Consider the following 17,686-nt stretch of genomic DNA (forward strand, 5'->3'; position numbering starts at 1 on the left):
TTTCGCCAATCACATCAAATTGCCGCAATTCATCCAATTAGTCAAAAAAAGAAGCTCGCGTGTCGACGGAGTTCCTTGAGTTGCGCCCACATTCTTCTTCATGGGAAATTTGCATGGATATGGAAATCGAGTTCTCACCATTGGAACATTACCAAGGATGAAGCTTATCGGTAGCTCTAGCTTCTTTCTGTTAACACTCCCTTGCAGATTTACCATTCCTTGAATATAGATACTTAAGGAACGATTTAGCTGTCTTAGGGCCTCGACAGACCTGAGGATTAGCCGAGAGACGGCTTAGCGTAATTTTAATAGAAATAATCGTCAAACTATACTTTTATCATTTTCCACTAGGTCGTCTCTCGGCTTAAGTCGTAAGTGTGTCTAGGGCATTATACAGGTTACAGACCTTATACGAGCTTCGGACCCAAGATTTATCCACATGGCTTGACTTCCCTTAATTTTTTTTTATCAGTCCTGATTTTCTGGAAAATTTAGACTTGCGATTGGATTTATTAAAGACAAATGATCTACTAAATACTGGAAAACCAATAAAAATGGTTGTTATTTAAGATTTAAGGATATTCGAGAACTGGGCTAAACCCCTAGTCCGAAGACAACTTAAGACTTAGTTATGTGGCCTAACTTCTCCAATTACCAGTCAAGGATTTGATAAAATTTTGACTTAGAATTGCATATTAAAAGCATCTCATCCATTAGGTTCAGAGAAGCCTGAAACTCTGCTCAACCTATAGTCTGAAAACCGCTTTAGGGTTTTGTATTCAAATTTAAACGATTGCAGAATGTTTCTATGTCATTTCTAAAATACAAATATAAATTCAAAAGTCCTAAAGGTCAAGCCCGTTCTTTGGATTTAATTCAATCCCTCTATCGTCGTTCGACTTGGATTATTTCATACTCGATACTTTAAAATTTTGTACAATTTTCTTTGGGGCTTATTTAAATGAGAATATTTCGAAATGTACCCCAGAATACTATCCACTGATGAGTCTTGGAAAATGTCCCTTAATGTGCCGACCAAAATCCCGGAAACCGAATTCCAGAAAGTCAAAATCCTGAACGCCAAAATCTGGATATCCAAAATCCCAAAAAGATAAAATCCAGAATGGGTCGTAATGCCGAGAGCCAAATTCTCGAAATCCAAAATCCCGAATAAGTCGAAATACCCAAAAAGCCAAAATCCGAAAATTTAAAATCCCAAAGAAACAAAATCCTAAATCCAAAATCTTGAATAGGTCGTAATTTCGAATGGGTCGAAATCCCTGAAAACCCAAAAACCTGAATCGTCAACATCCTAAAAGGGACGAAATTATACAAAGGATACTGTGTAGAATAATTTTCCAAAACACAGAAAATTTTCCATTGCCTCTAACAAGCGCGTGTGCAGTCGTAAGAGTAGCAATGACACTTCTGAGGATTCGGAAATTAGGCCTATTTCGAATTCTACCCATCCGTTATTTTGATTTTCGGGATTTTAACCCTTTCGAGATTCATAATAATATCAAAAAGGCGAATAAATACTCGAGTTATGATTTATCTCAAAATTTTATTAATCTTTAAGAACGTTTAATAACCGGAAATTTCCAACTCAAAAGAACGATATTTCCGAAATTCTAGAATTAAGAAATTATGATGCATTGTAAGTCAGAATAATTAAAAAAAAATAAATTAAATAAGTAAAAGCAGGGGGGTGACATTAGCTCTGAAAAATGAGTCCAGTTTTTGTGTAAATTTTTTCCTGTTTTCGTACACATTTCACGAGATATCTCCGAAACTACGTAGGTTGCCAATTTGGGGTTTTCGGTTGCCCATTCCGTATTAAATTGGCTTTTATTTTGTATTTGTATTTTTTGCTAATTCATTTCACAATTACGGAAAACACCGAATAAACTCCAAAGTTTTTTCGGCACGCTAGAAACATATGGGAAAAATGGGAAACGACATGCCCCTGAGTAAAAGACTTAAATAGGTAAATTGTGAGTGGCAGATCTGTTTATCCCTTGGTCTGTCCTCTGTAATTAGCAGATAATCGGAAAATAATCGGTAATAACAGATAATCGGTTTTAGAAACTTTAATTTAAAATTAATTAAATTAGAAGCAATGATTATTTTCATACTTTTCTATTTCTTAAATTCAGTATCTTCATGCCCTACTCTGCGAAGAAAATTTTGCACAGCGAAAATTAAAAGTATTCATTGGCCTATAAGGAAATGAAGCACTTTTGATATGGGGTACCTTTGGAATAGGCCCTTTTCTCCTATTTTTAAATGGGCCTAGACTCTACCATGATATAATTAAGCTCATCGAACCAATTGTTAAGCTCAAATACTTTGTCAATTTGTCGCAATTTCAAAGATACCTCAATTCAAACTTGACTTCTTCAGCTGTTCCTTCACTGAGAGAAATCCGAAAAAGTTAAAATAACATTCCGGAAATGTTAATTTTACCCTGCAGTATCGATCCGAAATTGGTGTAAATATTACCCTTTTTATGTGTATTAGGGGTTAACTCTTTCGCGTCTTTAGGGTAATGTCATGACTCGGGGAAAAAAGTTTTTTTTGGGTATTTACATTAATTGAAATCTATCTGTTCGTGCACGACATCATAATAGAAGGATGTAAGATTCTTGGCTCATTTTCTCAAGACTCCAGTTAGATTTCAATTAATGTAAATAGCCAAAAAGAAACTTTTTTCCCCGGGTCATATATGACCCTAAAGACGCGAAAGAGTTAAAGGTACCCTTTTTCATGTTAATTTTACCCTTGAAAAAGTGTAAAATTAACATTAAAAAATGTTGATATATTTTTACACCCAAAAAGTGTTAAAATTATGAAGAAAAAAAGTTAATCGCACCCTCTTTTTTTCTCAGTGTTGTCTCAATAATTCGTTGACCAAGTGTTTAGAAATAGAACTGAGGAGAGTTTTGCTATTGAAGATGGTGCAAAAACCAGTTAGTTGGATGTCTATGGAGACACCAGTATTGTTTATCTTCTGCCTCTTTTATTATGCCAATGAGGACCCGGATATGGTTCTCAATAGAACTCTACCTCATGGATGAGTGTGGACGTGCTAAATTGTGTGATAAATTGCACTTCGACCACTGATTATGTCACAGAAGTTGCCAAGAGAAGTCTCTTGCTTTATTCGATAGGCACTCCAGCATGAAGCTTATGGTTTTTTTTTTCTTGGTGAACGAAGACACCGTGATCGCGATGGAGATTTACTTCCACCAAAGACTGGGTCATATTTTGTCTCCAAATGTCCAAAAACTAAGAGGATATGCTAATTTTTGCTGTGACTCTCGATGGCAAAATCGACAGAGAAATTGTCAGACATTTTTAAAAGAAAAAACATTCTGTCTCCCGGTGTCTTTTCCAACATTTATCAACTGCACAGACACAATTAATTCATTTGTGACTTTTTTTTAAAACTTTTTTTGCAGTGCAACGTCCTGTAGATATAAAGAATCGCCCCCGAATCCCAATCCCAGACGAAGATCCCTACAGTGTGGCCGGAAATGGTGGATCCGGAGGTAGTTCTAGCAGTTCAGGCTTTGGGGCCAGCGGTGGTGGAGGTCATGTGGCAGCAACGAGAGAACAACTTCTCCTGCAGACGCAGCAATTGGCGTCGCGGCGCAGCGAAAAGCCACCAAAATTGCCACCGCGGGACAATATGTATCCGCATGATATACCTAAGGTAAGGAAATAGCTTTGACTAGCATTCGCATGATACCATTAATTGACCGCTTCTAACCTTTCGCTTTCACTCACATTCTCTCTACGTGTCTCAAATTATTCATAAAGTTCCATTATCAGCCTGATTACGACGATATCGAAGACGATACCAGAGTAAAATCATTCGCAAGGGGGAAGTCGGACAAAGGAAAGGACAACAAGAAATATGGTGAGTTAAAAAAAATATATTTTTATTGAATATTTAATTAAGTGAAGAATAGCCAAAACTGGACGGTTTTGAAATACTATAATTTATGAGATTATTAATTTAGCAAACCTCAAATCAATTTTTCAATACGAAAGCCAATACAAAACATTAATTTTCCTTTAACTTGTTTGGTATGGCTCCTTTACAAATATTGTCCTTTGCGAATTTATGGCAGAAATATGAATAGAATAATCTTATGACATCATTTAGCGCCGAAAATAATAAATTACTGAATTTTAAAAATTAATAAAATTGTTAGCGTTTAAATAGGGGGAAGTAGGGCAGCTTTAAAATTAGGATTTTTCTCCTATGTTTAAATTGAAACTAGAAGTAAATGTATCGTAAAGACTCCTAATGGTCTCTAAATAGTCTTTTAGTGATGAATCTCAAAATATCATTAAATTGTGGGATTGATTCCATCGTTTGTGTTCTTATTCTAGAAATATTTAACTCTATTTTGGGATAAGATTTCATCCTATTCAGTGATTGACTTAATCCCAACAAAATAAAACCAATCCCAAAATTGAATAATCTTTATTGTTGAAAAAGCACAAAGAAGAAATCACAAAATATAAAATTTTAGGGTTCCAAACCCAATCCCAATCAATACTGAGACAGTCCCAAAAGTATCATGAAATTTTGGGATTGGAATCCCAATCCCAAGTCAATCCCAAAATATCATAAAGTTTTAAGATTGAATTTATCTCAAAGTAGGACATTTTATACATTGTATTGGGACTTGATTCAATCATACTTTAATATATGACCTAAAGGGGAATTCTGTAAAAGTATAACAATGACATATGACAAAAGCTTGTGGTAAAATTCGGAACCAGGATCACATTAAAGCCCAATGAGCGTCTAATAGTCATTTCAAGGAGCTTCATGAAGCTTTTAGTTACTGATATGAGTTGAATTTACAATTAGTTCTTCCCAATTTACCACATGAAAAATTTTAAATTTGTCATATGACATTGTCATACTGTTACAGAATTCCCTAGCTCATCTCAATCGGTTATGTTATTCTCAGTGTAGGATAAAATTAATCCCAAAATTGAATAATCTTTTATTGTTGAAAAAGCAGAAAGAAGAAATCACAAAATATAAAATTTTAGGGTTCCAAACCCAATCCCAATCAATACCAAGACAGTTCCAAAAATATCATGAAATTTTGGGATTGAAATCCCAATCCCAAGTCAATCACAAAATATCATAAAGTTTTGAGATTGAATTTATCTCAAAGTAGGACATTTTATACATTTTATTGGGACTTGATTCAATCATACTTTAATGGATGACCTGATCTCAATCTGGTTACATGTTATTCTCAGTGTAGAATAAAATTAATCCCAAAATTGAATAATTTTTTAAATTCCATATAATTAAACTAAATAAAATGCGTCTTACAGACTCCTTCAATTCCAAAATTTCTCAAGAATCAATCCCAAAATGCTATTAAATTTTGGTTTTCAATCCCAATCCCAACTTCCAAGTCAATCCAAAAATATCATCAAATTTTTAGATTTCAATCCCAATCCCATACAATTCCAAGCCCCAAATGAATCGCAAAACATCATTAAATTTTGAAATTTTATTCATCCCACACTGAGACATTTCATACGTATTTTAAGAAGTGATTCTATCCCATTTAATGATTGATTTAATCACATTCTGGTTTCTCTTTAATTCTTAGGATGGAGGAGTTGAATAAAATGAATCCCAAAAATTGAATTGCTAAAATTCATGATTTTTTGAAGAGTCAATCTCAAGATACCATTCACTTTTGGTATTTCAATCCCAATCCCAAGTCAATCCCAAAATATTATAAAATTTTGGGATTGGTCCCATCTTTTACCTTAAACCAAGGTATTTTGTTCCAATTTTGGGAATTTATTACATCGTATTTATTTAATGATCGATTTGATCTCATTATGGTATCTTGTTAATTTCTATGCGGGATAAAATGAATCCCAAAAAATAAAACGTGCTTATAATTCATTTTAGAGACTATTAAAAATCAATTTCTCAATTTTTCTAGAGTCAATCTCAAAATTTTAGTTAGTGGAATGACATTTGATTTTGATAAGTAGGATTGGTGTCTTTTCAATCCCACAAAAAGATCTGCAAGTGGGATTGGTTTTCTAGGGAATATTTCTTTTCTGTAAAATTGGGTTTTAGGCAGAACTGTGATGTAATTATTTTGTGATTACGTTGTATAAATCTTAGCTAACTTTTTTTTTTAATTTCGGGAAAGTTAAGTATATTTAAACCTCAAATAGAATTTATCAAACAACTTTTAGGGACAAATCTATTCACTGTATCACTCTAACTTGTCCAAAATGCACTTCTCACCTGAAATAATCGTGCTTTTCAAATGTTTATTTGACAAACAAATTAACATCAATAATTTCTTTAAGAAACTATTGTGTAATTTCTCAAATTCCGCACACGATATTACGAAATGGACTTTCCGAGAAGCAAAAGCAGAAAAAAATCACTAAACTCTATTGATTGTAATCAATTTGTATCTCCAAGCTGTGGCACATTCTTGAGCAACTTGGCACAAGGTACAAGAAATTGAATGGAAATAGAGAAATTTAGCTTATCAATTAAATAAAATGATTATTGCAATCATGGAGTTCAAACTTGTCTATCTTCTGGTGAAATTGAATGTGATTATTTTGAGTAAAAATTTTACAAGATGGACTTTCATCCACGATCTCTTTCACCCCGATCAACTCTCAAGAGGGAAAGGCATTGAACCAAGTCCAATTAATGTTTATAAATATTTCTTAACATTTTCCAAATCAAAATGCCAAGTCAATTGAGCAAAAGCAAAGAAATTGGTTGGGAGAGAAAAAAATGTTTTAAAATTTTCACGTCTCTTTCTTTTTTACAAAACAAAAGTTTATGCTTGAAGAAAAATTGAAATTCATTTGATGTTTGAATTTCAATTGCAAATTCTCGTATACAGTTTTATATACTTTTTCGGCTGGAATTTTGTGCTCGTGTGCAGTTTGTATTAATTAATTCATTTTCAAAATGCAATAACCCAACATTCCGAAACACCACATTGAGCTTTTTCTCAGCTGGGCAACATTGCTTCAACAACCATCTGAAAATGGTCACAAAACCAGGAGGTTGATTGAAAAGACATCTCGCAAGCCAAAGAGTGAAAGTTTACGCAGGGAAAAAACAAACCGATAAAGAACCAGCTAAGAAAACATCCTGAATATTTCTGCGTTGGAAGCATTAAAATGCTTTTGAAAAGTGCAAAACATGCTTAAAAGTCAGACATGTTTGGTATGGAAACTGGGTCTATTAATTTCCATAAATCGCATGAAAATGCATGAAAAAGATAATATTCTTGCTTGTTGCTTTGACCAATTTCTTCATCATCGACACTGGAGACTTTTTTTTTATCCACAAAAACGCCTTATGGCTTGACTCAAATGAGGCTAAGAACGAACTAGTTTGATCAATATATACAATTATAATGAGATATTGCAAATCACCAATTAGCAATTATGGGACATTGCAATATTTACAAAATAATCGCGTGGCACATATTTGCATAAATAATGGCTATGTACAGAAGTCATTGAGAGGAGACACAAAATGAGAGCATAAGAGAAAAAAATCTGCATTTTAGCTGAAGGAATAGAGAAAAAACAATGTGGAGGGAGGATTCGTCGTATGCTCGAACTCATTAAAAGATGAGACTTAATTTGTAACTGAAGAGTATAGGCAAGAAATTCAATTAGCGGATCTTAATCCTTTAAGGACGAGAAGCTTTCCTCTGAGCGAAATTCAATGAAATCAATTTTCCCTGGATATTTTAGCCTAGAATAGGGATAGGAATAGGGATAGAAAAAAATTTTCCTATCCCTAGAAGTCCTGAAAAACTATGGGTCATATATGACCCAATCGTCCATAAAGGTAAAAAAGCACAAAATTTTCCAGACGACTAGTTTATTCGTTTGTTCTGTTATTTTTGTAGGAGGAATAACTTGAATATATTTGTGATAACAAAAAGAGTTATTTAGAGTACGAGTAAAAATTAAAACGATCAAAAATTAATTTAAAAAAATATCTCATTCAATTTTTGGTTTCAAAGAATCTTGAAAAGTGGTACACAAAAACAATAATTTTTATCATAAAAATGTATTAATGTATACTTCATTTTTTATTTTTATGATATTAATCGAAACAATTTCGAGTACTGGTAAGATAACACAGAGATAAATTTCGCATGCCTCACAAATACAATTGGTCTTATAATCCTTTTTTCTGATAGCACCATGTGCACCTCAGTTTTCTTCGAAACATGATTGATGGTAATGGGTAGGTGCAATGTTGTTTGTCTCTGGGAATTTAAGACGTACAGTTGCACATTGCTGTGAATCCGGGAGTTCTTCCGGCGTTGATTTCGATGAAACTTCAAAGTCCACTTCATCCACGCCTTGTTCCAGGTATATTTTGTCGCTTTCGTTCAGGACAAAATTGTCGTCTGGGCATTATGTGGATGATTTCATGGTCATTGATCTTGAAATTTTTTTTTCCATTTTTGAAGTCATCTACAAGAGTAAAAAAATATGAATTTACAACATTTACGTAGAAGTATTTTATAAATTATCAAAATATTACCTGCTTCAGTCAGTATTTCACTGGGAAATCTCAGCTAAATTATATTATCACACAATATCACACGAATAATTGACTATTTTGCACACACATAAACAAAAACATGAAACATTCTGACCTCAAAACTTGGAAAATCCATTCGGTATTTTTTTACCTCTATGGACGATTGGGTCATATATGACCCATGAAAATTATAAAGCTTTTCTGACAATACCAATGAACTATAATTTTTACTTTGTTGAGAAATATTATGTATAGTTATTACAATTTCTAGTCCCAAAAGGTTTCTGCTTAAAAAAAATTAGAAATATTAAATATATTAAAATTCAAGCACCACTGTGAAAATTTGAATATTCGTCATTTTTGAGCTTAAATATTTTTTATATAGCAAAGAGTTGGAGATTTGCAAAAAATATCCTAGATTTCTACATCTTTCTACTTTGTGATTATGTACAAACATTAGAAAGAAATAACTTCAGGTAGTCAGGAAAAATTATTTTCTCTATGGGTCACGGGTGACCCAATCGTCCTTAAAGGGTTAAACCGAAAAAAAGGGGTAACGCAATTGATTTTCGGACAAAAATTACTTATCGGTTCATAACTCATAACCGATTGGAACCGGTTCCGACTTGTTAGAAATTTCAAAACCTTTCCAACGAGCTCAAAAATGGTGGCTTAATGGGCAAAGTGTTAGTTTTGTGACGCAGAGACCCTCGATTCTATCCTTGATCGAAATGCGTCTGGTGATTAATTGGAAAACAGAGGTGACATGACAACTTATTCCAATACCAACCGTTAAAAGTAGTAGGGGAGACTGGGGCAAAAAGTCACAAAACGGATATATTTTTTTTACAAGCTACTCGAGCGCTCTAAAAATTTCTATTTAGCGCATTTTTATAGGAAATTTACCGCTCTACAACTTTGTGAAAGGAATTTTCCTCTATTTTGTAAGAAAATACGTTTATCGAGCGAATTTCTAAAACAAAGGTGTGCAAGAACCGTTTGAGACCGAATAAACGTCAAAATAAGTTTTTTCAGATAGCGTTTCGACCATTGACATACAAGTTTCATTTGACGTTTATTCGGTTTCAAACGGTTCTTGCACACCTTCGTTCTAAAAGGTAATTTTGTGACCATTCTCAAAAATGCTGGGGCAAATACTACCAGGCATTGGGTATTATCATATTTTGGTTCGCTTCATTACAGGCTTCCGTAAATTTGAAAAAATACCTAGAAAACATATTTTCATAGAAAATTTATTCATCTACACCTTTGTAAAACACCGTTTTCTCTGCGAGAAAAGTGAGAAAACGAGAAAAGCGCTTTTCAAGCTATTTTAGAAAAAAACACACACAAAAGACTGCAAATCGTTTGACCAATGCAAACAACAAGTGGCGAGACATGATAATGACGTTTCTTTTCGCCGTGAGACATCAGAAATTGCTTCGCTTTTTTGTTACTTTTTGATCTATACCTTTTGTTACTTTTTACCCCAAGTGGCCATTTTTAATAAAGAGGATTTCTGGAGAAAGGAACTTTTGTGAAATTCCAAAATAGATAGCGGATTCGTATTCAAAAAATCCAAATTATTTAGATAATATTCACCAGTGCATCAATTTTGGAAAATAAGTAGGTAATAATTGTTATCTTCTGCAAGGAAAATATTTCAAAAAATAGGGCTAAAAATTTCGATATTTTTTATTTTCTAAATTCCTTGTTCGAATTCTAAGAAACTTACGACATTGAAGAAGACCTAAGGGAGCTATCTATAGAAAAAAATGTGAGCCGCAAACTTTTTTACCTTGGAAGATATTGAATTTTGAATTTTTCGATTTGTGACTTTTTGCCCCAGTCTCCTTTACTATCTGAAACCATTAGGAACAAGGATTCAATTCAAATCGTGAAGCTTTACGTCGCGTCGTTTACGCCACTAGAAAATGGTTTCATGCCAAGTTTGAGAGATTATACATATAGGGTAAAGTGATATAATTTGGAATTAGTGTTACAATTTGGACAATTCGCCGGTACAAGTTGGACATGGCTTTTTTCTTGATAAATACAGTACAAAATTCGTTTTTAAGCACAAGGAACCAAATTATAAAACTAAAGCATTAAAAATATACAAATAAAAATGAAGTACTAAATTTATCAAGACAAAAATCCCTGTCCAAATTGTACCATTGTCCAACTTGTACCACTTTGCCCTAATCCCCTCTCTTTAGAGTCCGAGCAATAAAAGTAGGACAAGCTTCCAATCTAATGCAACTCTTTATATGAATTTCTTGCAATTCTTCCCTTGTGAATCATTAAGAAAAAAATACCGGACAATGATGCGAGAACAATTGATCATTGATCGATACCCGCAACTTGGTCAGACGAGAAGAAAAGCCAGAAAAGCTCATCAAGGTGAAAATGAGAGCAGTCAAGTGTGGAGATTTCACGCAAAACGTATTTCCCATTCAAGAGACGCATGAATGAAATCTCTGCTGAAATCCATCTTTGAAGATCACGCTACGATCATTACACCGCCCAAAAATTCATGGTTTTTTTTTCTCTTAATCTCCCACAATATATGATTTCATTTCCGTTCAAATGCTCAGTCGATGTTTTCATTTGATTCTCCGTCTCGATGGGCTGATGAATATCTTGGTAAATTTCGTCATTGAGATGAATTCCATCATAGCTTCATCAGCCGATCGCGAAATAACCATGACGACATCATTTTTCACTTCACGACCGTGTTCTTGGATATTTTTTGGCAATTGTGGCGTGTGAATTGTGCTCAGTAAGAGCATCAATGGAATTTCACAACAATAGACGAATTATTCAGCTATTTTGACTGGAGACAGGTGAGAGGGGCAGAGGAAGAAGTGAAAATTGCTAACGGAAAGCCGAAAGATTCATGGCTATTTTTGGATGATCGCGAGATTGTGAGCTTTTGTGTTTCATGCGTGTTTCACGTCTCGCACTAAATTCGTGCTTGATCTTTTTGCACAATCTTTGATACAGTTCTTCATTACCCAAGTTTTTTCCTTAACTTTAATTGGACTTATGAACTTTAACCTCAAAATTATGCACGAGTTATTTTTTTTTTGCAAAACTCTAGGAGTTTGAAATAATAAATAGCCATCGAAGGTTAGATAATAGAAATATCTTTGGATCATTTGCAATAAATAAATCAAATTTAAAAGTTATTTTCATAAAGTTTAATTGGCAAAGAATGAGCCAAAATATCTCACAAATATGCACTAATAAAATTCTATCGTTAAAATTATATTACTGTTATTATATTTTTTATGGAATTCTACAAATTAATTTATATAGAATTTAAAGAAGTAATAACTTAATTTAATTGCAACAAATAATAAAATTATAATTAGCATAATTATTATTAATTGAGGTTAAGTGAGAAATACTTTGAAAATACTTTGTGCTTTTGAGACAGGTAAATCTTAAAAAAAAATACATTTAAAGCAAAATTAATAAAAAAACATGCAATTAAAACTTTTCCGAACAATAACATAAAGAATAAAATCTCTGAAAATCCTGAGAAATAATTCAATTTTAGAAATTGATTTGATGGCTGAATGGGATGGAATCAATCTCAAAAATTAATATAGATTTGGGATTGACTCTTATAAATTTCTGAGATTGATTTCAAGTCTTTTCCAAGATTTTGTCTAGCATTAAAATAATTCAAATGATTATAAATTAAATTGGTGTCTCAAAGTGGAGAGAGCAGATGGAACAATCCCATAAAATTGGTTAGAACCAATCCCACGATAAGACAAAATAAATTCAACAATTGTATATTGATTATCTGTTTTAAAGAAATTTTAAGATAGATTAGCTTAGACACAAGATAAGACAGAAGATGGCATGAATCCCAAAAATAGGTTAGCGTTAACACAAATCCCACGATAAGACAAAATCAGTCCCACGTTTATTTTTTTTTTTGATTTTCTGTTTTCAAGGACGCTTCGAATATTTCTAATACCAAATATTTTGATTGACGTGATTCTAAAATGGATTAAATTAATTATACAATAATACAAAAAAAATTATATCAATCCCAAAATTGGTTATAACCAATCCCATGACAAGATAAAACGAATCCCACAATTAGTTTTTGATTTTCTGTTTTAAAGGCATTTTGTAATGGATTAACTTAGTCACAGGATGATAAAGAAGATGTCATCATTACCAAAATTGGTTTGTGCCAATTCAATAATTAAACAAAGCGAATCCCACAAATGGTTTTCAATTTTTCAATCCAAAAATAGGTTAGCGTTAACGCCAATCCCACGATATAACAAAATCAATCCCACATTATTTTGACTTTCTGTCTTCAAGAAATTTTAGGATAATATTACTATTAGAATTTTGCATTGATGGACATATTCCTAGAATGGATTAAGTTAATCACAGGATGAGAGAGAAGATATGGTATTAATGTCAGTCCCAAAACGAGTTTGGCTCAATCCCACGATTTTTTTCAATTCTCCTAAATTTATCATATTTTAAGATAAATTTAATATTAATTCGCGAGACTGAATTCAATCCCATATTTATTTCCTTTCGATAATTCTAACTGTCTTTCACTTGCAAAATCCAAGATCTTGTCATGGATTTCCGGTTTTAATAGTTAGATATCTTTTATCAGGACAAACAATAAACGTAAAAAAACTAATTTGATAATATAATTTTTAAAAGTTTTGTGGAAATTTAATAAAGCATTTTTCTCGACTTTTCTTTAATTCTAATCATATTGATGGGGAAACCGGAAATCATCGGGAAATGGGATCTCTCAAGGAAAACTCATCAACTTTTCTCAAAGCTTTCGGCTCAGGCTCCGAGCCATCATCAGTGACTGGATGACTGCCGAAAGCTTTGAGAAAAGTTGATGAGTTTTCCTTGAGAGATCCCATTTCCCGACATTTTCCGGTTTCCCCATCAATATAGTCGGTGGCAGCCAGAATCCCGAAAGCCAAAATCCCGAAAGCCAAAATCCCGAACGCCAAAATCCCGAAAAGGCCAAAATCCCGAAAGTCAAAATCCCGAAAGCCAAAATCCCGAATTTTTAAATTCCTGAAAGGGATGAAATTATATGGAGGAAAATGTTTAGAATAATTTCCCAAGGCACAGAAGATTTCCCTTTGCCTCCAACAAGCGCGAGTGCAATCGTGGGAGTACCTATTATACTTTTAAGAATTCGGGATTTTGGCTTTCGGGATTTTGGCCTATTCGGGATCTTGGCTTTCGGGATTTTGGCGTTCGGGATTTTGGCTTTGGGGATTTTAGCTTTCGGGATTTTGACCGGGACCCAATATAGTTATCCTCATGTCGGTTTTTGCTTCACAATGGTTTAATTCTAATCCCACTTCTGAATTTTGTCAGACGATCCGTACTACTGTGGCTTGCGTGCTCGTGTCCCGAACTTTGTGAAGACGACGAAGGCCCCAACATCAAAGCATCACAATGGCATGAGTGTGCATGAGAAGGAGACGCCGAAGCGCATGTCTCTGGCGCACCTTCAGCATCCAGCCTCCCTGCAGTCCCTCCATCAACTCCACCAGATCCATCCGCATCCCCATCTCATGGCAGCTCACCAGCAGCAGATGATGTGGCATGCACGCAGCTTCGAGAGTGGCATAGGTATTTATAGAAGACCTTCACGCTACGACCTTGACAATCAGACGCCACCACACGCACACCACCATCCCACCCTCTATCCCTCGGTAGTCCCCTACAATCCCTGTTCCCCGTTCTGTTCCGATTATCAACCCCAATCCCTGCCCCTGGATCGCGTCCAGAGCATCCGTCAGACGGAAGGTGAGGCAGGAAGACCAAAGGTCCGCCGGAAGAAGAGTCTGAGACAGTGGGAAGAGTGGCGTGATGACAGTAGCTCAAATGCCGGGGAGGAGGGTCGAGCCTTCTACATTCCCAAACCCAAGATCATTTCCACAAATTCCAACCCCGCCCTGGTGGTGGCTGATCCCTTTGGCAGTGTCCCTGTCGTGTCTCATGGCTACTGGATGGCCACACCGGCCGCTGTGGCCTTTCCTCAGCCACGCAAGTGGACCAGTGAGAACGATCTCTTCCCGACCCTTAAGCGTCAGCATACATTCCGTGGTGCACCCACGCCCAAGAGAATCCTTGCCGAGGAGGAAGCTTCGCAGAAGTGCGAAGCAGATTTCTCCACGGGCGAGGAAGATTTTTCCGTAGACAGCATCGAGAAGACCATCTACCGGAAGATTGCGGATCCAGTGAAGTACGTAACGAAGATCTACCTAGCCAGGCAAAATCTTCCCGGCAGGAAGGGATCGATGCTGCTCAATGAGCCAGTGCTGCGTAAGTCAATGTCCAGTGATAGTTTCTTCCTGCGTGCCCAAGATCCTATGGGTGATCCCGATAACACTCCCGATGGAAGTCACGAGGAGCCAAATAAGGTCAAAGTTAAACGCTGTCCAGCCCCCTCGCGTCTTCCCGTGCGCAGATATTCGCTGCAGCAGCGTCCCGGATCGGCCGATGGGGGTAGTCGGTCACCACCACAGAAAATCCTCGCCACCAGCTCTCCTCCCTCGAGCACTGAATAATCCATTAAATCGCATTCTGACAACGACTTCGCCAACGACTCTTGACTTCCATTTTCAATTAATCCCTCTCATGCATCCTTGTTTTTTTTTCTGTTCTTTGTGTTTTTTTTTGCTACCTGTGCTCATGATCCTCTTTCACTAACCCCCTTCCCTCATGCATTCATCAGTAGGAACTAATTTTATTCGTTCTATGTAGTTTTATTAAATATTCTTAGTGTTTTGTGTTCGGAGGGTAACTGAAAGATTATAATTTTTGCATGGATTTGACTCATTTTGATTATTTTAAAATAAGTTTAGTGAAATGGTTAAGAATCAATTAGAAATGGTCCTTTCAAACATGGCTGAAAAACGGAAAGTTCTTTGAATCAAAATTTAATCTTGTCTCTTCAATAAACAAAACATATTTTGCGAGTTTACAAATTAATTGATATAAACGAAAAATCGATAAATTGACAAAGATTTGGTGTTTAAAAATCATCTGATCGATAACATCTTTATGAAAAGTCAACATAAAACGAATCTCTATGGAGATCTATAGAAGAGAATGGCACAATGCTTCCTTAAGATCGGCCGATAGGCGAAATACATGTGGAGATCGATAAGTATGTACGATTTTTGCAAAGATCGACAAATCGGGAGATCCACATGTCGATACCAATTTTGAGAAAGTTCTTCAAAACTTCAGATCACCACAGTTTTTACCAATGATCAGATCGCCATGATTTTTCCAATGATCAACTTATCACAATCTTTCTTGAAGATCGACAAAATTCAAAGATCTTCACGAAAGATCAGCAGATCGACACGATCTTCTTTAATAATTTACAGATCGACTTGATCTTTCCCGCGATCAACAGATCCTTACGATCTTTGTAAAAGATTAAGAGATCGCCTTGTTCCTTGAAGACTGGCAAATTGGCAAAGTCTTTACGAATGATCAGCAGATCGACACGATCTTATCTCTAACCTATAACCTCAAAAATCGAAAGGTATATTTTGATAAGCAAAGAAATATAAATTTTTTACATTAAAAGAAAAAGTATTTGCCATTAAAATTTACATATATAAAATACTTTCGGGATTTTCTTGAAGAAGACCGTTTGAAGAAGAAGAAGTTAAGGATTACTTGTTGTGGCGTAATGTGAATGTAGAGCTAGCTATACACTAGACAAAATTTATTGCAATACTTCTTTTCAATGTCCAATATTGACAAGGATTGCCTCCACATTGCAAAGATTTACTGACATAAAAGTTTCAATATTTAAGAAAATTGCCCAGTGTGTGGGCAATTATTGCAATATTTGTTTCATATGGAGCATTTTTTCAATATTTCATTTCATTATTTTGAATGGCTACACACTTATGGCCTCTACACACTAGAGAAAAATATGTCCATATTTGACAGTTTTCCCTGCACACGCGTAGGGAATTTGCTTCAATATGGACATAAATTTCTCTAGTGTGTAGAGGCCATAAGCCAAATAATGTCAATAAAAATTTTTAAAAAGTCACATTGAAATACAATTTCAAAGAAATTCTAAATTGATTGGATATTTCCTTCAATATATTTTTTTAATGGTCAAGAATATTCTTCGTTCAGAACATCACAGAACTGCTGGGATTTTCTTGTTCATGAATGAAAACATATCCAAGTCAGAATACATCTCTTCCTGCTTCCTCCAGGAAATCACAGTTCCTCTGGAATTTTGTTGTGAACTTGGTCGAATACACCTAAAATACTCAAGTTGGTCAGAAGATTTCTGTTGATTCCTCCAGGAAATCATGGATCTTCTGGGATTTTGTTGCGTATTTTATCAAATACGCCCAGAATACTCAAGTTGGTTGGAAGATTTCTCCAACTTCCTTCAGAAGATATCTTCTGACCAACATGATTATTCCGGGCGTACTTGACAAAATACAAAACAAAATCTTATAAGGTGTGATTTCCTGGAGAAACCAGGAGAAATCTTTTGGTCAACATGCGTATTCTGAGCGTTCTTGACAAAATACAGAAGAAAATTCTAGAAGATCTATGATTTCCTGGAGAAATCAGGAGAAATCTTCTAACCGATGAAGGTATTTTGGACGTTCTTGACAACATACAGAAGAAAATCCCCGAAAATCTGTGATTTCCTGGAGCAACCAGGAGAAATCTTCTGACCCTTCTGACCAACATGAGTATTTTGGGGGTTTTGACAAGATACAGAACAAAATCCCAGAAATTCTGAGATTTTCTGGTGGAAGTAGGTGAGAAGTCCTGACTAAGATGGGTTTCTGGGAAGAATTGAGCAGGATATACAGCGGAATCTCTGGTGCTGTCTACGATGATATTCCGGGATAGCTTCCTGTTTATAAACATGCTAATTTTTAGGAGTTTTTCGATGTTTGAAAGGAACTGAATCTCTGACTAGAATGGTATTTTAATAAGTTGTAATATTGAAGTTTTAATATTGAAGTCAATTTGCGCAGTGTGTAGGCAAATATT

The 17,686-nt window shown here is 34.9% G+C and overlaps 1 protein-coding gene across 1 annotated transcript in view; it reads left to right on the forward strand.

Annotated features, from left to right (window-relative positions):
- The window catches only part of LOC129800522 (uncharacterized), a 256,784-nt gene that overhangs the window by 234,329 nt on the left and 4,769 nt on the right, over positions 1-17,686 (forward strand). The window contains exons 8-10 of the mRNA XM_055844976.1: positions 3,462-3,715; positions 3,823-3,922; positions 14,003-14,956. Coding sequence (XP_055700951.1) covers positions 3,462-3,715; positions 3,823-3,922; positions 14,003-14,956 — 1,308 coding nt within the window. The remainder of the gene's footprint in view (positions 1-3,461; positions 3,716-3,822; positions 3,923-14,002; positions 14,957-17,686) is intronic.

Source organism: Phlebotomus papatasi, chromosome 2 (assembly GCF_024763615.1).
Source record: "Phlebotomus papatasi isolate M1 chromosome 2, Ppap_2.1, whole genome shotgun sequence".
NCBI lineage: Eukaryota > Metazoa > Arthropoda > Insecta > Diptera > Psychodidae > Phlebotomus > Phlebotomus papatasi.